This window comes from Pseudonaja textilis, chromosome 1 (genome assembly GCF_049901715.1).
Source record: "Pseudonaja textilis isolate UNSWEBS1 chromosome 1, rPseTex1.2, whole genome shotgun sequence".
Taxonomy (NCBI): domain Eukaryota; kingdom Metazoa; phylum Chordata; class Lepidosauria; order Squamata; family Elapidae; genus Pseudonaja; species Pseudonaja textilis.
Window position 1 is genome coordinate 83,760,098 of NC_141990.1, and position 22,392 is coordinate 83,782,489.

The window sequence follows — 22,392 nt, forward strand, 5'->3', positions numbered from 1 at the left end:
GTAGTCTTAACATTACATATGGCTTTATAACAGCAAGCCAGTACAGTTCTTCTTTTCTGATAGTATACAAAACAAAGATAATCGCTTCATAAAAACTACATATGGCCAATATGGCGTGTTTTGAAATTCTATTCCAGGACACTACATTTCTGCCCTTTTGTTTTCTTTTTATGTAAGGTTCCCGAATTACATAAAAAATAAGTTATCATTTTCTGATAAATAATGTGGTTGCTAAGAGTCTACACTGACATGATGGCATGTAATAAATTTTTAATAATATACTGAGACATCTGTATGAATAAAGAAATAGAAAAATACCTAAATTAAAATAGATTTAGTCAATTATCCAACCTTGATTCCTTATGTATTTTCCTTGGTATATATGTATCCTTGATATTATTGCTACTATTTAGAGTTACCAGTTTCTGAGACAACATTTTATAGTCCAGTGAAGTCCTCTTAATGTTATACTTCCAGTGTCTAAACATAAGTTAATACTATGTTAAACAATCATTTGAGTTTCTTTATGACCAAAGCTTAGTTGAGATAGGCTGGCTAGTTGTCCTTCTCTTTTTCTTTTTTTTCTTTTTCCCTGTACTTTTTACTCCTTCTCTGTTTTCTTTTAATTTATCTTGTATTAGATTTTTACTATTGTAATAAAATTCTTGATAAAAACTACATATTAAAAAATAAGCTATCCAATCAATATTTTTCAACATTTACAACAGCAAAGCATCAGGCGAGCAACTAATAGTGGCATGTAAACATTCCCACCTTGTCACCACTAGTACTGACTTCTCTGGGAAGTTCAAACAAAATATTTTTTTGAAATCACAGTCTCTAGAATTCCACAGAACTTTACTTGACAAAGGCTGCTTTAGACAACAGTATTTTTGAAAGTCATACCCGCTTTCTGTGTAGTTTAAACAAATCAAACATATATTGGATATGAATTTTATTTGCTTTGTAAGGTAATTTATTCACATGTAAATAATCCAAATAATTTAGTTAGAAAATTTCTAAAACTGATTACTTCCTTCAGAGCTAATTATTTACAATGAAATCAACAGTGTTGAAGAAATACTAACTTCAATATGTCCACCATGAATGAAATTCAGTTAAAATTTAGATTATGGCCAGTGACTGAGAAATAATTGCAGTGAATAATTTTCTGTCTATTTCTGTTTTCTCCTTTTTCTTCTCTTGAGGAAGAAGTAGCAAATTATTTGTAATTTGCAATTCATTCCCTCACTGTACTAGAAATATTATACAAACCTGTATTTGGAGGCTACTATTTCTACTAAATTTTACCATAATGGTTGTTTAAACCATTCTAATTTCAGGAAATGTATAGATGGGACCTAGTCAGTGGTGGGATTTAGCCGGTTCATGCAAACCAGTTGTTAAATTACTCCCCCCCCCCCCACCTGTGCTGCAGTGGAAAAACTAGCAATGAAGTGACCAGTGCAAGGGAAGGAGAAAGCCACATTCCCTCTTTCTTCTCCCCGCTCCTCCTTCCCTCCTGCCGGCTGCTCCGTTGTCTGTTTCTCTATTGCAGCACAGCACCCAGAATGCACTTTGATAGCGGGGTGGGGGGTGTCATTTAACAACTGGTTCGTCCAGGGTCAGGTTGGGCCACACCTCCCATGACAGCTAACCTGACCCTGGGTGAAAAGGTTGTTAAATTATTTGAATCCCATCACTGGGTCTAGTGACTTTAATCTTAGATTATATATAGTCCTCGGTTATTGGTTACTCATTTAATGACTGTTTGAAGTTGATGGTAATGAATGAGTGCTTAATGACCGCTCCTTGAAGTTCTAACCATCCCAGCACCCCCACAGGCAGGTGATCATGATCCAGGTGCATGGCAACTGGCTCACATTTACAATTGTTGTAGTATCCAACGGTCATATGATTGCCATTGGTTGTTTCCCTGTCAGCTTCCCACAAGCAAAGTTAATGGAGGAGTTGGCAGGGAAAGCCACAAGTCACTCTTGTAGTGTGCCCACCCTCACCCGTTTGGCACTGCAGCGCCCTTTCCCATGTTCCCTTACACAAATGCCTCAGCATCACTTCCCATGCCTGCCCACATTTGCGTGATGCTGCAGCACCCCTTTGCATTTTGCTTGCACTTGTCTCCTCCCCCACCTGCACAGAGTGCCACAGAGTGCCTTTGTTATTTTGGCATCTTAATAGTTAGGATCATATGGCTTTTCCTGCTTTTGCTTTGTTGCAGCACCCTGCATTATTTTATCTATTCATTGTTGTTGGTCAGTCTTCTTTTTCTTTACTTTCCCTTTTACTGCTCTGGGTGTCAAGGGACATTCAATGATGTTGCACTTCTGGTGGCCTCAACCATTGTTAATTGATGATGTTGTAGTGTTGATTAATCACTTTTACTTAAGTGATTAAGTAAGGCAATAATTGTCTTGAATCAAACAATGCATATGTGATTTAGCCCTATGTATATAGTGGCATTTTTAAACTACCTAACTTACTATATGTTTTAGATAGGTTTTAGACTAGGTTTTTAATTATTATTTTAATTATTTTAATTTTTAAATTAAAATAATGTAGTGTGATTGTGATGTGGTGTTTGGGACACTGTGCTGGAGTAGCTTTCAAATTTCATTGTATTTGTAGAATGCAATGACAATAAAGGTATTCTATTTCTATTCTATTAAGTTAGTTACATTCTTTGTCCGCACTTGTGCTCTCTCCCATATAGTGCAAATTGTAAAGCCCATGGCCAAGAGTATTGTCCATTCTTTGTTCCGCAATAATTTGGATAGCTATTAGAATTGTGTGTATAATTCATGTTTGGGTCTTTGTTCCAGCACAATGACAATGGAAGAACTTTTAACATCTCTGCAGAAAAAATGTCGGATAGAATGTGAAGAAGCTCATCGCCAATTGGTGTGTGCTCTTAACGGCCTAGCTGGTATTCATATTATTAAAGGTAAAAAGGGAAAAAGAAAAACCCTGGAAATAGTATGGGATGATTCTTTGACTTGGAAATATATTCTGTTCTTTTTATCTTAATTTGTTACAGGTGGTCCTCAACTTACAAATAAAAAAGGGACCAGAAAATGTGTTGTTAGGCAGTATAGTTATTAAATGAGGCATCATGTAACTGCACTTGATTTCACAACATTTTTTTGCCACAGTCATTACATGAATCACCATGATCTTTTAAGCGAGACATCCCATGACTGTGACTTGTAACCTTCCCTGCCGCTTCCCCATTGACTTTGCTTGTCAGAAGCCAGCTCAGAAAGTCACAAATGGTGGTTAAATGACCGCAGGATACTGCAAATGTTGTAACTACACTACAGTTGCCAAGTATCTGAGTCATGATCACATGACTGCAAGGATAATGTGACTGTCATAAGTGTGAGGGCCAATTGTAAGTCACATTTTTTCAGTGCCGTCATAATTTTGAACAATTGCTAAACAAATGGTTGTTAAGTGAGGACTACCTGCATATTAGTTAAGTTAAGCTATTTGGTTTTCACTACATTCACAAGCAAAAAGTAGCTGTCATCTGAATGTAGTTGCCTAATGAGACTAGCAATGAATATGTGGAAAGGTACTGTTTTGGTTTTCTGAAACAAAACTAAGTAGAATTTAAATAATACAGTGTGTAAATTGAAGTATCTCAGACTTTTGTATTATATTGCTAACATATTTAGATTGATTGGTAGATTAATTTATTGATTGTGGTCATCAAACTGGTATTGACTCTTAGTGACCACATAAATAGATTTCTTCAGGATAATCTCCCCAGCCTGGCCCTTCAGGACTTCCAATAATATACTCGTTACTGTTGTAACTGAGAAAATTCACATTGCTGCTGGTTCTCTCTCCTTTCTCTCTCCTTTCCTTCCATTTGCTAGCATTATGATTATCTCCAGAGAGCTGTGTTTTTGCAATATGTGTCCAAATTTGACCCTGGACATTTGTGCCTTGAGTGAAATGTTTTGGATTGATATATTTTGATGTTTTCCATTTATTCCCTTGGTATTTATTCCCTCTGGTATTCTTAGGAAGCTTCTCCAACATCAAAATTCAAAGTATTGCTTTTTTGAAGTCCAGACTGCACTTTCACAGAGTGTTACAAGAAAAAACAATGCCTGCACATTCTGATCTTTGTAGGTATAGGTGCATCATGGCATTTGAATATCTTTTCCAGGGCCTTCATGGCTGCTCTAGGAAGGGCTGATCTGCAGGGTATTTCTTGATTGCTGTTGATGGATGAACCTGAAATGTAGGTATTCTCCATCACTGCAGTATCTTTATTGTCAATTTTATCATGGTTGTTCTACCTATTGTAATTAGTTTGGTTTTCTTTATATTTAATCTTAGTCCCAGTTTTTCTCTGTGCTTCTTGTCATTTATTACTAGAACTTATATATTGTTTGCATTTTCAACTGTCAAAGTAGAGTCCGCAAGCATAAGTATTTATATTTCTTCCTCCAGTTTTAAAATTATTCTTATCTTTCCCGGTCCAACTTTCCTCATATTCAGTATACAGGTAGTCCTTGCTTAATGATCATAATTGAAGCCTTAACACTAATTGAAACAGTGGCTTAGTAGAAAATCATGTAATCACAACCGTGCTTTAAAGCTAGAAAGAAATAAGATTAATCAGTTTCATACCTTCAGTTTTGCTCTTCTACATATCAAAAGCAATGAAATTGCAGCCTTGGTGCACTGCATAAACAGCTTACAATACTCTTTAAATTGCTGCATCTCCAGTGTTTCTGCTGTGTGAGAGGAGAGTGAAAAAAGCCAACAATTTCTGTAAGTACCCTCTCCTTTGCCTAACCGTTTCCTGCTACCAATGCAATCACATTGTACTGAAAAGCATTGGGAAGCTACAGCTAGTGCTGAGTACAGCAGCATGGGCAGTTCTTGGGGCTCCAAGAATTGCCCATGTAACATCACTGCTCTGCGAACTGGTCCGTTTCGAGGTATAATTCAAGGCGTTGGTAATCATCTTTTAAGCACATTATAGTATGGGTCCAAGCTACTTGAGGGACCATCTCATCCCACTGGGACTGCTCTGCCCCACCTGTGCTAGCAGAGAAGGCATGCTGTGGGCTTATTGGCCTGATTATTTTGGCTGGTGCGGTCCAGGAGAAGGGCCTTCTCTGCCATTGCATCTACTTTCTGGAACATCTTGTCCCCTGGAGTATGGTCAGTTCCAACCTCCTGACCTTCTGTAAGAGCCTAAAGATCTGGTTCTTCATGTTAGCTTGGGGCTCCAATGGGGGAGTATCACACTGGAGTTGATAGATTAACAACTCCCCTTCTCCTGCCCTTTTAATTGGGCTGCAGTATTTGGCTTTTGGTATTAACTTATTTATGATTTTAGCTTTTATCAATTTTATTTTTTATGATTGTAAACCGTTCAGAGCTACCTTGAGATAAGATGGGTGACCAATAAATTTTATAAACAAATAAATAAATAGAAGAATGGTTTGCTTTCTTGAAATCTTTTTCCACTCTTTGGTTGGGGTGGTGATGATGGTTGAGCAAATGATTGGTTGGTTGAGTTTGGCGAAGGAATTTCAAGAGAATACTGTAATCCGTTTGAATAGCATGTCGTGGCTCCCATCCCCGAGCTATTGGCACAATTCTATTACTTTCAATATGTAGAGGAGCAAACAGCTTACTTTCTTGCGATCCCTTTCTCTCCAATCTTTCCATTCTTAAGTGAGGAAAAGGAAAAAAATACATCAGGCACAGAACAATATGTACTGACTAATAGCAATTACATAACTGACAGATACTGTCAAAGTCATAAATGATCCTAATTTGGTCATAATAATTTTTCAGCACCATGATAATTTTGAACAGTCATTAAATGAGTATTCAGTAAGCAAGGACTATCTGTATAGGTTGAGTAAATAGGGGGAGAATATCCAGCCACATTCTATCTGGATTGTGGCTTCCTGACTTATGAATAATAGGTTTTGCATGAAAACAAATGAGGTGTTTTGAGATTCTCATTTTTCTAAACACTTTCCAGTTTGATATAATCAACAGAATCAAAGATCTTTCTACAATCAGTGGAACACATATTGACTTCTTGGTATTCTTTGGCTTTCTCAATTATCCATTGTTCAGCAGTAATAATGTCTCATGTTCTTTGGCCTTTTCTAAAGCCAGCTTGAACAGGAATTGATGGAATATCTGTAAAAATATGGCAAGAAGAAGAGCTTGTAAAGGTTTTAACCAAAAGGATGACAGCAAATCTGAAAAATTACAGAAGCCATTGAAGAGGTCAGTTTTCATACTAATTCCAAAGAAAGGATAGTTGAGTATGCAACTATTGTATAATACCTTTAACTTCACATTCTAGCAACATAGTGCTAGATTATAGCCCCTTATGGAAAGGAGATTCCAGACAGTCAAGCCATGGAATGTGTTTAGAAAAAAATATCCATTTGTTCTGACTTCGTAATGAATAGGATGGTGATTTAACTTCTTCTAGTATTAGTAGGGAACATTTGTTCAGATATCCAGTTTCCTTTATTCAGTTTTTTGGTCTCTTTTCACATTCATCCTTTGAATTCATTCCACAGTTCTTCTAGTTCCCTATCTATGAAATTTAAGCCTTCAATATGACTTTTGATGTTCTCCTTAAAAATGGTGGCTATATGCTCAAAATCACATCATGGATTCTGGTTGATTTTCTATTTTTTCACTTTAGCCTAACTTTGAACCTGCACATGAGAAGTTCATGCTTCTTTTTCCCAGTCAGCCCCTAGCTATGTTTGGTGTTATAATTCAGCTCTGCTATCACCTTATACCAGTAATATAGTTAGTTTTATTTCTGCGTATGTATAGTGATATCCATATTTATAGGTATCATTTTGGTTATTTGAAGACTGTGTTAGCAATGAAAGTCATTCCCCTATATAGTTGAATTCCCATATAGTTGAATTATATCTTCATCTTCAATATTTTCCCCTTTGGCATTCCAGTCTCCAGCAGGTATGCTTGCATATTCTGTTAATTTCAAATTGGACTTGAGCACTAAACTCATTAACCTCCCCTTCTTTTGCTTCAGTAGCTGGAATATTAACTTGGATAATTTTCATATTAAAGAGTGATCTGCAACATCTAAATCACACTATTAAATCATTAATTGCACTGTGATTGAGTATTGTTCTTGCTGCATCTTAACTAACTGAAAAGCTTAGTGTGTTCTCTATTTTTTATGCCCAAATAGTGAACAGTATAAACTTCTTTCTGAAAGCAACCAATTTCAGTCCATTTAAATTCTCTGATGTCTAAGATATCAACACAATATTAAGTTAACTTTATTTCATCTTTCAGTATACTGAACATCCCCATATTTATGCTTTTTAGATTCCATGTTATGACTGTAATTTTATCATTGTAACTTCAGATTTTTTTTCCCTGCATGAAATGATGGCATCTACACTAGATGCCCTGAAAGCTTTAAATTAGCCATATCATGGACACCCTTAGTAATTCAAAAGATTCTCAGCATTTCTGAGCTGCATGTTGAGGAGCATCCAAACTGAAGGGGCTTTCATTCAGAACTATATTGTTAGTCGGTTTATCTTGACTATCCTGTACAGTATGAAACAATGCCTTTGTCATTGTTACTAAAGTAATCATCTGCCTCCAGCATCTTCTATGTTGCTGCTGTCCAAGGTAGGAATCTGCTAGTTTGGGCAACTGGGTAAGCCTTCATGTCTTGAATGATCTTGCTGGGATTTTATACACTTGGCATACATTCCCGATGTTCTTTGCTCATCCTTCCTAGGAACACCCCCCCCTCCACGCCCTATTGCTAATTATAAAACACATTTGTTAAGGCATTGGTCTTATATGTTGTTTTATGGCTTTATGAAACTTGAAGCAGCTTCAGCTTTGATCTAAAGTTCACCGGATTTCTTTAAAATGAAGTGAGAAATATTTTTTTTTTTCCACAGTAGTTTGCTGCCGTTCCTTTAAATATCAAGTGAATGTAAATTCTGGATTTAAATGCCAAAAGGAAACGTTACTCTTAAGAAATAGCTTTTTTTGCAGTTTGTTTTAGTTGAAAAACAACAAATGAATTTATGAAATAAAAAGAAAACTCTCACGAACCATTTCCAATAAATTTAATCCTTTGTCGGGAAGTACATCTGTGGAGATTCTCAGTCATGTAGGTCATAGTTGTCTCAATTTTTTTTCCAAAAGGCAACTAGACAGTTTTTTCCTTGAAGAAGAATAGTATAATGCATTCATAGATACCTGTCATAGTACCTGCTCTGGTAGCAAAACAGAGGGGAAGAAAATAATATCCTATAATTCTTCCTGCAAGGAAAAACAAGGAAATGAGAGTTGAAAGACCAGATTGAAGTAGGAAAACCATAATTGTGTGTCTTAAACATAGATCATATGCTCTGCCTTTCAGCATAAAATACAGTGGCGTTTCAAAGTTTGTGAACTGTATGGATTTTCAATATTTCTGCATAAATATGAATCTAAAATGTGATCTGTTCTCCAAATAAGTTCTAAAACTAGGTAAAGATAACCCAATTAAACAATTGTGTCAAAAAATACATTTATTTATTGAGGAAAATAGCAATAGCACTTTAGACTTATATATTGTTTCACAGTGTTAAGTGGTTAACAAGAGTCAGCACATTGCCCCCAACAATCTGGGGTCCTCATTTTACCAACTTCGGAAGAATGGAAGGTTGAGTCAACCTTGAGCCTGGTGAGATTCAAACTGCAGGCAGTCAGCAGAAGTAGCCTGCAACACTGTGCTACTATGATCTAAACCTATTTCTGTATGTAGTAAAAGTCACCATTTTGACTTATTTTTCCAATTGGTCTTTATGGAAGGACAGTGATCTCCACCTCTGATCAATGTCTGTTAGAGGGGAGGAAAAAGAAATTCCCAGGAACACATGGATTTGGATTTAGGAAATCTGGGTTTTAATACGTCAACTTGTGAAACTTTGGAAAATAATTCATTAAAGGATATAAGTGCTGAGAAGAGAAGGAAATGAATTCTTGGATCTTGAGTTCTAATGTGAGGAGATTATGTCAGGATGTTAACTGTCTATTGAACTAACAGTGCATAAGCTTAATCTGCTCAGAGCTGTAATAAGTTACGCAGTTTAATGTTATCTTGACATGGCAGTCCTCAGCTTACAACTGTAATTAAGCCTTAAATGTCTTGCTAAGTGAGACATTTGTTAAGTGAATTTTGCCTCATTTTACGACACTTCTTGCCACAGTTGTTAAGTGAATCACAGCAGTTGTTAAGTTAGTGACACGGTTGCTAAATGAATCTGGCTTCCCCATTGACTGCTTGTCAGAAGGTGGCAAAAGGTGAATACATTACCTGGGACACTGCAACTGTCATAAGTATGAATATAAACTAATTGTTAAACATCTGAATTTTGATCTCATGATGCTGCAGTGGTTGTAAATGTGAAAAATGGACATAAGTCACTTTTTTCCAGTGCTGTTGTAATTTCAAGTGATTACTAAACAGTTGTAAGTCAAGGACTACCTGTATTTAATTTCTTATGAACTGGATTTAAATAATGTTTCAGCATGTTGTTGTGTTTGTATTTTTCAAAGAGATTGTATATTTAAATATTGATTGTTTACAAATACTACATACTCATTTTTACCATTTCAGCCAGATAGTTTTGATAATGCAAGGGAACTGTCTTGTCCAAGTCATTCAAGCTTTAGTATAACTTTAAATAATAATATAATAATATTTTGCATGGAAGTTACAATTACTGGCAAGTGGAGTTCTCAACTTTAGAGTTCAAGTGCAATGGGAAACCACAGTTTCCTCGGACATAAATAAACCTGCCTGAATGTCTGATTTATATATTTCCTCTCCCCTCTATATTTTCATGATTGTAAGGAGAGGATTTGAAGTTTGTGCTTAAAAAAACACAGTTACACATTATATACCTGCTTTGAAATTTATGATTTGTTTAACTTAAAGAATAGGTCAGAATCTGAAATCCAACTTCAATAGCAGGTTCTTTTCAATATCAGGCACATTGGAATATGGTTTAAATTTGAAGAAAGGTTGAACTGATTTGTTTGAAGTCATAAAATTAGAATAGAAAGAGAAACATGGATATCAATTGATAGTGGTTTCCTATTATACTTGAATTGGGCTGGGTTCATTGTTTGAAGAATAGCACAACTAATCACTAGTACCTGCCCTGGCCCTATTTTGTCTTCAAAGATAATGGTAGTCATCCCCTGGTATATTTTTTCCAACTTCAGCTACAAGGCATGCAAGAAACAGCAAGGACAATACTTTGAGAACCTGCAAGCAAAAAGCAATTTTCACAAATTATATAAAGCTGTTATTTGATCACTTCATTTACCTGAGTTTTAGTAGAAGGATTATAGCAACAGAAAGAATTCAGTGAAAGCATTCCACAAGTCCATTTGGTAAGAAATTTGACTTACCATCTGGTAACTGAAATAGACAAATGTATGGCAGATTCATCTTGAACTAGCTGAACAAGGGAGAACTGGCAGGGCAAAGATGGAACTTCGGATTTTGGACATTTTGGTTTGTTAATTCCAAAAGAATTCCCTGATTAATGCTTCATATTGTTTCTCCACCACATCTTCTTCAGTGAAGAAAACGACTCAAGAATTGTCATCTTTTTATTATGGGAATAATAATACCGTGGTAGACTTTTTAAAATTTCATTTCCAGGAGTGAAAGTTTGATAATTCAAGTCCTTTTCATGTGTGCATCGTGTGTATATTTTTTAATTTAAAGGTGCTTCTTTAAAAAATGGTAGTGAAAATGTATATATAATTTTATGTAAGCAGAAAATAGAAATGCAATGGTCTAATCTGAAATGTGCTAATTTTTCAGGAGAATATGCTTTGGCAGCAGATTTGTACAGAGAGGTTCTACGTTCCTCTGAAGAACATAAAGAGAAGCTCAAAACAGATTCATTGCAAGTATGTAACTAATTTGAGGTTTTTTTTTGAAAGAGCGCATAGACTAGTACATGTGTTAAAAACCTAAACCTTTATTAATTCATTTATGAATAAACAAGTATGGGGCAATTATTACATCTCCATTTCATTTTGTTTTGCAATTGTGATTGATGCGGATGGATCTAAATAATACTGTTAAAGAACAAGGCATAAATGCCTTAAATAAATGCAGTTCTTTCTTTAGAACAAAGCGTACATATATAATATTCCACTTAGCATTCAATTACTTATTTTAGTTTAATTGGAGTGTGGTATTTTTAAAATCTTTATGGGTATTTTTGAAAGGATTGCACCAGTCTATTTGGAACAGGGTACTTTACCGGTTTTCAAGACTAGGGTCAGCCCTTTGACCACGCCAGGTCAGGAAACAGGTTCCATGAAAAAATGTCAGTATTCTTCTTTACTGATATACAGGTAATCCTTGACTTAGACTATTCATCCAGTGACTGTTCAAAGTTATAGCGATGGTGAATGAAGGGATTTACACCTGGTCCCTGAAGTTGCAGCTCCTGCAGCACCCCTGCTGTTAGGAGGTGATTACTATCTGGATGATTGGCAACCCTTTTCAACTTATGACCAGTTGCCAAGCACCCCATGATCACGTTTGCTATTCCCAACTTTCTTTGCTGACTTCTCTAGGAAGTCATTGGGAAAGCCAGCAGGGAAGGTTACAAGTTGCTGAGGTAAATCTCCTCTACCTGAGCCCCCTGCCCAGCTCCTCTGGGGCCCTTCTCAATTGCCCCTGCCGCCCTACACATCATAGACCTGCTGCCCCCAGTTGAACTGCACCATCTTCTGCTGACACAATATGCCAGATTGGCATTACGCAAGGCAGCTGCTGGCCATGCCAGGCCTTCTCCCTGCTGGTGCCACTCTCCAAATGGCATGCACTGTTCTACAATTCACATGACCATTTTTGCGACACCTGGAGAAGATGGCCACACTTGGCCAGCAGCTGCCTCACAGGGCCAGAACAGCCACACCTCATCAGTACTGAGAGCAAGAAGATGGTGATGGTCAGCTCAGGTGGCAGGGTCCCTGGTATTCAGGGTGGCAAGGGTGAATGCAGCTAGGTCTGGGCTGGGGTGCTTCCTGTGATACAGCAGTTGTTGGAACTTCTCAGGTGCGGAAGCTTCCAGGGGCAGCTGCAGCTTCATGCTGTGCGGCAGCTCAGGGATTTTTTTAGCTCCAGTCGTGGTATGCCACGAAGCACCGGAGCCATGTGCTTCTGGGACTGCTTGCTACCCTGCAAGGCAGGATGCAGGGTGCTCAAAAGAATAGAGATGGGGGACATAGGCAGTTAGAGTTGAAGGAGAGACAGTCTCTTACCTTGGAAGAACAAAGGCTTAGGGCTGGGAGGGTTCAAGTTTGGGATGGCTTGATCCTTATCTAATGGCTAGTGAAATTTGCTGAATGATGTAGTGTGGAGTGCCAGGATTGCCATCACTAAGCAATGGGGTCATATGATGTCACTTTATGGCTGCGTCACTTAGCAATGGAAATTCTAGTTCCAATTGTAATCATGGATTAAGGACTATTTGTGTTCTTTCTCCAAGGTCATTTCTGTGGTTCTCCATGATTACTGAATTGAGTTCAGTAATTTTCTAGAACAAATTATAGAATCAATTTGTGTGGTTGTATATCTCTATTTGTCATTGTCCAGGTGACTGATATATTTGTATACACGTGTTTGACAGCAATAATTTGAAATGATGGTTCTTTCATTTCAGCTTCTGAATGCTTTGAAAACTTTTGAAAGAAATAATGTGTGTTTTCCAGTTATTGATTTACAGTATTTATATCGCTCCATACCACACATTTTCATTTTAAAAGCCTACTTTTTTTTCCCCCTCTCCATTTCTCTGATGTGGCTATTGGCAGGGTTTGTGAAGGTCAGACACAGAATCTGGAGCAAAGAATGCCATGAATTCAAGGAGCCCACCGCTCCCACCTCCCGGCTCAAATTTTGCGCTTTTAGTACACTATTTAAATTCAGCAGTGAAAATGTTTTCATCTGTTCAGAAATACATGTTTTGGACAAAAGAGGCAAAGTTTGGCTTAGGGCAACCATTTTAAAACCTTTCATTCCTCCATCTACAAAATCCCTTCAAATGAACAGAATTTTGCATTGCATCATCATCCATATTTCTTGCAACTCTCACAGACCTTTACTTTAAAAAAAATAAAAATAAAAGTTACATCATTGACCATACAAAATAACCATCCTGGTCAATTGCCCTGATCTGTAAATGTGTATATACAGTGCTGCACATTTAAAAGTAAGAAATTATGTTCTAAGTTTCCTTAGTGTGCAAATCTGTTACACATTAAACAATTCCCTATTACAGTCTTCAAAATATAATAGGCTTCATGACAGGCATATATGTTACATTGACAGAGACTTCATTCTACACACAATCTGATGGAACTTCTGACGGCAAATCATCCTGGGATACCACCCACTTTAAGAGATGGCAGACTTAAGGAAGAGGTACTTGTTCATTATATACATTTCAGGGTGTGTATGAAGGAATACCAATTTGCAAAATAAAAATAAAAATAGAAAAGTTGTGTCTACAAACATAGAACATTTCCATATGGGACATTTCATGATAAAATCTAGAGTAATAAATCTGTATTGCTTCCAGGGCTAGCAAAAAATTTTCACGGGGTTAGGAACATGGTGCTCCTGAGAAACACCCATGTCAACTCCTAGCTTTTTATTATTGTTGATGTTTGCTTTCCAGTGCCATGAAGAAAAATGATTTTGAAGATTGGTGAAGAAGAAACAGTTTTAAGCCAGATTTCTCCATCTGAAGTTAGATTGCCTCACTAACATCAGAGGAAGAAATTAAAACTATAGTGTGGCTATCTAATAGACATTGTGGTTGATACCATGAATAACTGACTCCTCTCTGCTCTAAAAACAATTTTTGTTGGGCCTGCTGGAGTTTAAATTATTCTGTTCCCCTTCTCAAAACATCTGTTAATTATACTTTGTTGTCTTTTATTGAAATCATTAATCAAAACAGGGTAATATTCTAGAATAACTTTGTTTAATTACAGTAATATATTACAGTAATATATCTAAGGAGTAACTGTATTTCTTTGTTAAAAGAGTTTCTGTTAAGGTTATATGACTACCTAATCTTTCATTTAAATGCAGTGTGAACAGCTCCGCCAGCATTATATGAGTAAATCAAATGCAGAAGTTGCTGAAGCTCATCAGGCTTTGCAGCCAGTTATACAGACAATTCATGAACTCCAGAGGAAAGTAAGAGATGGCTGCCATTATTTGATTTAACTTTTTAACTGCAGAGATATATATTTTTGCATCCTTTCTTACAGGGCATCTTGAAATCAGGATGTGCATATGTTTTGAATGAGAAAAAAATTAGAAACATGCTCAGAGAAGATGCCACATCCCATGTAGGAGTTTCACACTCAAATAGTCGTAGTCCAAATTCAGAATGGTTTAATTTGAAATGTTTTGCACAGCACAAATTGAGGTTTTGTTATAAGTTTAATGAATTAAAAATATGGTTGTTTATTAAAGGGTGTTTATTAACAGCCTATCATTCAACAGCTAATTAGATTCTTTAGAAATGTTTAAGTAGTGGTCACATCTTATTTGTTTCCTTTATCAAGAAGACAAGGTACAAAAATATCTAGCTTAGAAATAATTCTAAGACTAATTTAGCCAAATTGTTAAAACACATATTGCCATCATGTAGTCAGATAACTTTAAAAATGTTTCCACATTAGAATTATCTGCTAGGACAGTAACTGTGTCTCCAAAGAATTCTTTATAAAAACATAATGCATTTATTATAGTTTCAGCTATTGTCTGTGTTCCTACGTTTCAGTTTAGTTTATGTATATGCTATTATTAGATGCTGCCTCTATACCAAACTGAGAACAGAACAGTACACACTGAGTGTAGTAATTCCTCCAGATTTAATATGATACAGACATCCAAATCACATACTAATCAATCAGAAGCTGATTGCCGTATCAGCTCCTTAACTTATATTTTGCATGAAGCTCAACCATAAGGTAATCTTGGAGCCTCAGCATGGAGATAAAAATATGTGTATCTTTGATTCCTTATCTACCAGACCAGTTGTGAGGGTCAATACTTTGGATTATTCCTCTATACCCCAAATCAGAAGCTATCTTTACACTAAGGAAACTAAGGACATGTTATCATTTAAGATCTTAAGAAAATGTGATATCATACTTACATTCTGCTTTTGCAATGAGCTCAGTTAGATGTTTTAGCCTAACTTCATAAAATTGACATGAGGTAAGACAGTACAGATGGTTGAGCTTCACAGCTCAGCGGGGACTTTGGCCATGCCTGCTGGTCAAAGTCTGACACTCTATTTCTCCATGCTAGAGAGAGCATTGTACAACACTAGAAATGACAGATGTAGTTATGGAATGACTCATTGAATCATGGAGGCATTCATCTTTGGAAGCATTAGCAATGGATTATTCACAAGGCAATGTCTTTGAATGTGCTGTTTTTCAGGGATTAAAACCTATGCTTCACATAGATCTTTTTTTTTTTCTTCAGTAACTACCTTAAGGTATCTGGAGCATTTACTTTTTTTTAAAGCATTTCATAGAGTAGGTGGTGATAGATAGGAATTTTGTAACTTGGTATTGATCCAATAGTAGGAAGTTGTTGTTATAGTCCTTTGTTCTACCAGGCATGCTAGGCACAAGAAAAAATACATTGTCAGACTATTTTTGAAAGGCAGCTTTGGTTATACATGGGCACATACCCTGCAAGATGGAAATATTAATAGCTATCAAAAATTGATACAGATAAACACATTGACAAACATATCTAGAGCTGGATTTTTCAGGTTGACTTAAAATTATTAAGGAAGTTGCTGAAGTTTCCCTAGCATAATATTGCATTACATCAGAACTTGTTAAAACAATCTGGGCCTGTGTTATTGCATATCCATGTAGGATGTTCTTATTTTTTAAGACATACTACTGCTCAGTTTCTCTGCATAATGTATTTTTTCTTTGATACTTGAAGAAGACATTTTTTTCTCATCATTAGTTTGAGCTCATGGTACTGTTAATGATACAACCTGGTCCAGGAAAGCATGAGGGACATTTATTTATGGACACAATTTTTCTGCTATATCCCAGATACGCTCCAGTTCACCCTGGTGGTTGGATGTGATTCAGTCAGCAATACAGTACGCAATAGATGAGGAGCTTGTACAGCGAGTACAAAATGATCTAACCAGCAATTACAAACAGCAAATGAATAAGCTCTCTATGGCAGATAAGTAAGTCACAAATAGAAAAAATGTTGCTAAATTTCAACTTCTTCATTGCAGTTATAATGTTGTTTATGGGAGAACTCATAAACATTTGCAATAAGCTTTGCAATATTAAGTGGATCTGTATGGTTTTACATTCATGCTGAGCAATCTTGGCTAAATGTGGGAGAGACATAAGAAATTATCATGCTGGTTGTTAATGTGAAAATTGCATGAGCTGGCATCTTCATGATACCACAAGTCCCACTCTAACTGTTTAAGACTTCCAGTGGGTCTGTTCAGGGTAGTTTATCTGTTCAGGGTAGTTTACGTCATCTGTCCATAGCCAATCAGAGGAATAGTGTTAAAATAATTTAAATTAAATGGAAATAACTTTCTGTCCTGGCACATAAAAACAAAGATGGCAACTATTATGGAGTTGGTGGATATAGCTTTTTTCATAGCACCTCTCTTGTAAATTGATCTGTATGCTCTCTATCTTCCCAACTTTTCTTTTTTTCTGCATAAATATGTGTGTGGTGTGTGTGTAAAACCATTTTATGTTCTGAAGGTATAATATGGAATTTACACATATCTAAGTGCATCCCTAAAAATAACTTATTCTGGAAGTTGCTATTTTGTTTAAAAATCTATGTGGTTTATTATGACACCACATTGGAAATAGCAGATTGCGACCAATGCCCATCCATTTCAGATACATGATCGAATAGATCCTCTCTGAAATAACATTCTAACCTGAATACTTATTTATTTCTTCCTAGATTTCGTGACTGCAGAGGACTGCAGTATCTTTTGACAACTCAAATGGAAGAAGTGAAGAAACTGCAGAAGCAAGTGAGAGAGGCTGTGAAAAATCTGGAAGGACCTCCTTCCAAAGCAGTTATTGAGGCTGCCACTATCTGCCATCTGCGGCCAGTAAGATTGCCACTAAACAAGTAGGTGTAAAAAATATTGGCCATGGCCCAAACAAGCAGAGATTTCATTCTGCTTTTCTTCTGTTTGTTGTGATAAAACTGTCATGACATTGTAATTGGTGTTATTGCTTTATGACTTAACAAATTCTGGTTGTTATACTGTGTTATGAATTTATTAGTTAATTGCTTAATTAACATAACATACATAACCAATGTGCAGCTGACACAATACATACATTTTTATCTTATTCAATTTGTTTATATAGAAAAGCAAAAATTTTATTAGTTGATTTTTTTTATTAAAATTTAAAGGGAATTGATTTTGTATATTTCTTTTGAAGAAGCTTCCTTACTTAACAAGCACCTTTGTTTACTGATCTTTTTGTAAAATTTGTATTCCAGTTGCGTCTTTTGTAAAGCTGATGAATTGTTCACAGAATATGAATCAAAGCTGTTTTCTCACACGTAAGTATTTCTTTCTTTTTTTCATTACACTTAATGACAAAATCAAACATCCAAAAGTAATTACTAGTAAAATTTCTTAAAACACCTGTGCACTTTCTGAGTTTTAGTGCTGCAAAAGAAGGATGCATTCTTTTCTTTAGGAGCTATTGTGCCCTTTATTTAGTGTGTACAGCTTAGATGAATTGCTTTCTGTCACTGTGCTCTTTGAAGAAGGAATTATATTTGGGTATGATGGGTTTGTTTTTTGAGATAATGAGGTCACATCTCATGCCCTTGTGGCACCTCTTTCCAGTTAAGAAAGTATATTTTGTTTTGTTTTGCCAATATCTTTGTTTTTATTAAGATGTATAGAATCTTCAGATACGATGACAGCTGTAATGTTTTTGCATTAAAGTGTAAAAGGCCAGATGGCAATCTTTGAAGAAATGATAGAAGATGAAGAAGGCCTGGTTGATGATCGTTTGCCTACCACCAGCAGAGGTCTCTGGGCAGCGAGTGAAACTGAGCGCTCCTTGAAAGCGATATTGTCTTTTGCTAAAGCTCATAGGCTAGATTCCAAGGCAATTGAAGAAGGCAACATCTTCTTGGAACTTTTTGAAGCATGGAAAAAGGAATATAAGGTATAACAAGAAGAAAAAAAATCTCAGAAAAATCTTAATATAAAGAATAGTTGCTTGGTACCAGGCACGTGGACAATTCGAGCATAACCTGAAACTATATACCATTGTAAGACACAGATGATCTGTAGATGGTAGAAAAAAACATCGCCACATTTAGAGAGATACATGGGTTCTTATCGAGAGTAGGTATGCTAAATAGAATAAATCTAGTGTCTAGGATAATTTGTTAATAGCAGGGGTATAAGGCAGAGGTGGTTGTCTATATATACTTGACTTTTAAAGTAATCCTATTGCTCATGCATCAACTTGCTTTATCCAGTAAGAAATAGTTGTTTGGAATGTAAGGAATTTGAAACTGCTGGCATCGATCAGTATTAAAATTGGGAAACAATTTCTTCATTTTTGGTTGTTTGAAAATAAATAGGAGACTAACTTTCAAATATGTGTACAAATGTATCCATGACATGTGTACAGATATCTGTTTGATTTCCATGACATTATTTAAATGTAATTTATATCCTAAATTCCTGCATAACATAACAGTATCATTTGAGATTAAAACATCAGCTAAAGTGTATTTCTTCTGGTAACACAATACCAAAAATTTCATTATGAAAAACAATGATTCAAAAAGTTCACTGACATAATATGAGTTATGTGCTACATATCTTTAAGCAAGATGTATATTGTTTCTAATTCATATTTACAAATGGGACATAATTGCTTGGATTACTTCTCTAGGAGTTGCAGGGTTGTAATAATGTGAGTGTCCATGTATGTTAAGGAGATATGTGTATCTGAGTTTGTGCGTGTACATATACACATACATATGCACATATATGAATATATTTAGGTAGAGATTACTGGTAGAGATTACTGGTAGAGATTTTTTGCATAGTTTTATTGTTTTCCTGTGTTCTTTAGAGATGCAGTTGCTTGTCATATAATGCACACAGAGAGGGAAATCTAAGTTACTGCTCCCTATTCTATTTTCTGCCCCTGTTATTTTAGAATCTGTACAAATGTTGAGATACGTTTTGTTGAACACAACTTGAAGAATTTTTTTTTCCTGATCAAAATAATTAATCTTTCAGTTACTTCATGAATACTGGATGGTCTTAAGAGATCATGTCTCTGCCATTGATGAACTTGCTATGGCCACCGAACGCCTCAGAATGCGTCATCCAGAAGAGCCAAAACCCAATCACCCTGTTCTTCACATAATTGAACCACATGAGGTAACATAATCTGAAACTAAAAACTCCTAACATTCAACACAGCTACAAGTATACGTCAGTGATATTGCAGGTTCTGTTTCAGAACATTGCAATAAAGCAAGTAATGACTTTTTTGGCTTTCCATTATGTATCAAAATTACGTTTACACTATACTGTAGTCTATTAAGTGAGCATTAGCATTATTCCTATAAAAGCTTTATTGCTAAAAAATGCTCATCACCATCTCATCTTTCAGTGAGTCATAATCATTTTGCTGCTGAAGAGTCTTGTAAAAAAACACATCTGCAAAGTGGAATAAAATGAAATATGCCTGTATTTATTAATTTTTCTAACCAACTCTTGTATTATAATGTTGAAAGTCACAGGCTTTAGATTTGTTTGTATATAGCAGATAGGTTGCTCTTTGGCCTTAATAGTTCTTCAAAGTTGTTTACAATAAAAACACCATAAAACAGTTCAAAATTAAATCAATTTTAAACTAGAACAGGAGGAGCAATAGTAAGACAATCAAACCATGTCATATAATGTATGTCATACACTTTTCTCTCCATCTGAACTTCCTGTTGCTGCAGTTGATGGTGGTTGAAAGACAGAATAGTTTTAAACGAAACAGATATTTGTTAATTAGCTGTAATGCTAGAGAAGTATTTTCACAATGTAATAGGAGATTTTTGAAAATAAACTTTGTTTCTAGGTAGAACAAAATAGAGTGAAACTTTTGAATGACAAAGCGGTTGCCAAATCACAGCTCCAGAAGAAACTAGGCCAGCTACTCTACCTCAATAATTTGGAAAAGGTAAGATTGAACTTTCTTGGGTTTACATTATACTATTGCGTAATCCTTTGGGACATCCCTGTCAGTGTGTCCAGATGCATTGGGTTTTATATTCAGTTGGTGTGATCCTATACAGTTTCTGGCCATAAACCAACCAAAGACCAATACAATGGGAATGCATGAGGGTAGGAGAAATTATTTTGAAGATAGGATTTTTTCTTGAGGCCTATTTCTTGGATTTTAAAATATTTAAATATAGTGTTTGCTAGCTATTGTTAAACAGCATGAAAGCATTGCTTACAATTGTCAATTCACTAGGATCGTGTCAGTGAATTCCAGCCTGCCTGGAATTAGTAATAATAACTGCTACTAGGGTTTACCATCAAATATCCACATCTGCCTAGCACAGATCCTTGGGGGAAGGACTTGATAGCTGAATAGAAATGCCAAATTTAATCTGAACATCTGCCTTACTGTGCATCAACCCATAATTACAATTGTATATTACAGTTCAATATTTTATAAGAACCAGAATAAAATTAAAACATTAAATTAGAACAGAACAAGACATTATAGTGTATTGCAATTAACAGTGGACTTATTGACGGATGGCCAAAGACTGCCTAATTTTTCAGACACTATAAGAGCTATATTACAATTTAGCTATATTACACTTGAGTAATAAAATCCAGACACTAAGAAAAGATGCACATATTTGGGTTTTATTTATTTATTTTGTCAGATTTCAAGGCCATCTGACATCTTGATGGTTCTAGGCAGCTTCTAAATAAAAGCAATATATGAGAACATATAAGAAAGAACATAAATGACAATAAGAACAGAACACCAACTATACAGTGGAAGAGGGCTCCACAATCAATGTGTGCCCAATTATCCCTTTTAACAATGTTCCACAGAGCAGGTATTGCAACACAATAGGCATACTTCCAAGGTCCCATAAAGTGACATAGTTTAAGTGGATGCATCATGTTTGAGTATACCACGTGGACAGAGATGAGATACATGATATTGGTTGTTGTTCAATAGACACTTGAATTAAGATGTCTTTAAAAACACTTTATGATTGAACTCAAAGAGTTATAGTTTCATTTTCTTTAAATTACCTCTCATATCAGCTCTGAAACATAAGGTCATCATGACTCTTAAATGAAGTTGGCCAGTATATTTTTCATACTGTAATAGGCTTTCAAGCTGTACTCCTTTGAAATGTTTTCTATCATTTTGCATTCCATTTTTAATTCTATTTATATCTCTTTGGATCCATCTACATTCTTTCATTTTTCTGAGAATTGTTTCATGTTTGATAATTATGAAATAATATATTTGATTAATAAAAATGAATAATATTAACATCAAATTACTTAGATAATTATTTTAAATAGAACATAATTGATTCTTTTACTTTTACTGTAAAATGCTTTTCTTTAATGTTCACATAGTCTCAAGATAAAACAACTGGAGGAGTTAATCCAGAGCCCTGCCCAATTTGTGCACGGCAGTTGGGAAAACAGGTAAAATTATGCACCTTTTTAGTAGATAATTTTGTTCATTATTGGAATATGTGAAATAATTTTCTTTATCCAAACAATACTTACAAATCTGTTGTTTTTCAAAACAATCCTATATGATTATAGTTCTGTATTTATTTTTTAAAAAGTATTCTGTTGGACCACGGAATTGCAAAACATAGAATGTGTATCCAAAATGTTGCATCCTGACATTGTCAAGTATTATAGTTTTCATATAGAAATATGTTTATGCTTCTACATCTGTCTCTTAAAATTCTGAAAATGATGAAGTATATGGCACTGCCTGATGAAACATCAGGCCACTGAGCAGATATCCTAGGCATTCATAGAATGTTAGTGTTGTGTAAAAGTTTTTGTTCTTTTTTTAAATATTAAAAGTTGATGTGCAAATCTACATAATTAGCTGTTTTTTTCCTCTAATATTTGCACATTTTACAAGCAAAAGAAACCTTGGCTATAGCTTTTTAAACTTTTCTGAATATTGTAG

At 35.4% G+C, this 22,392-nt stretch overlaps 1 protein-coding gene across 1 annotated transcript in view; it reads left to right on the forward strand.

Moving 5' to 3' along the window:
• The window catches only part of SHPRH (SNF2 histone linker PHD RING helicase), a 55,195-nt gene that overhangs the window by 21,984 nt on the left and 10,819 nt on the right, over positions 1 to 22,392 (forward strand). The window contains exons 14-24 of the mRNA XM_026705628.2: positions 2,841 to 2,962; positions 10,907 to 10,995; positions 13,433 to 13,525; positions 14,201 to 14,308; positions 16,207 to 16,349; positions 17,105 to 17,278; positions 17,660 to 17,722; positions 18,117 to 18,342; positions 19,437 to 19,580; positions 20,275 to 20,376; positions 21,816 to 21,887. Coding sequence (XP_026561413.2) covers positions 2,841 to 2,962; positions 10,907 to 10,995; positions 13,433 to 13,525; positions 14,201 to 14,308; positions 16,207 to 16,349; positions 17,105 to 17,278; positions 17,660 to 17,722; positions 18,117 to 18,342; positions 19,437 to 19,580; positions 20,275 to 20,376; positions 21,816 to 21,887 — 1,336 coding nt within the window. The remainder of the gene's footprint in view (positions 1 to 2,840; positions 2,963 to 10,906; positions 10,996 to 13,432; positions 13,526 to 14,200; positions 14,309 to 16,206; positions 16,350 to 17,104; positions 17,279 to 17,659; positions 17,723 to 18,116; positions 18,343 to 19,436; positions 19,581 to 20,274; positions 20,377 to 21,815; positions 21,888 to 22,392) is intronic.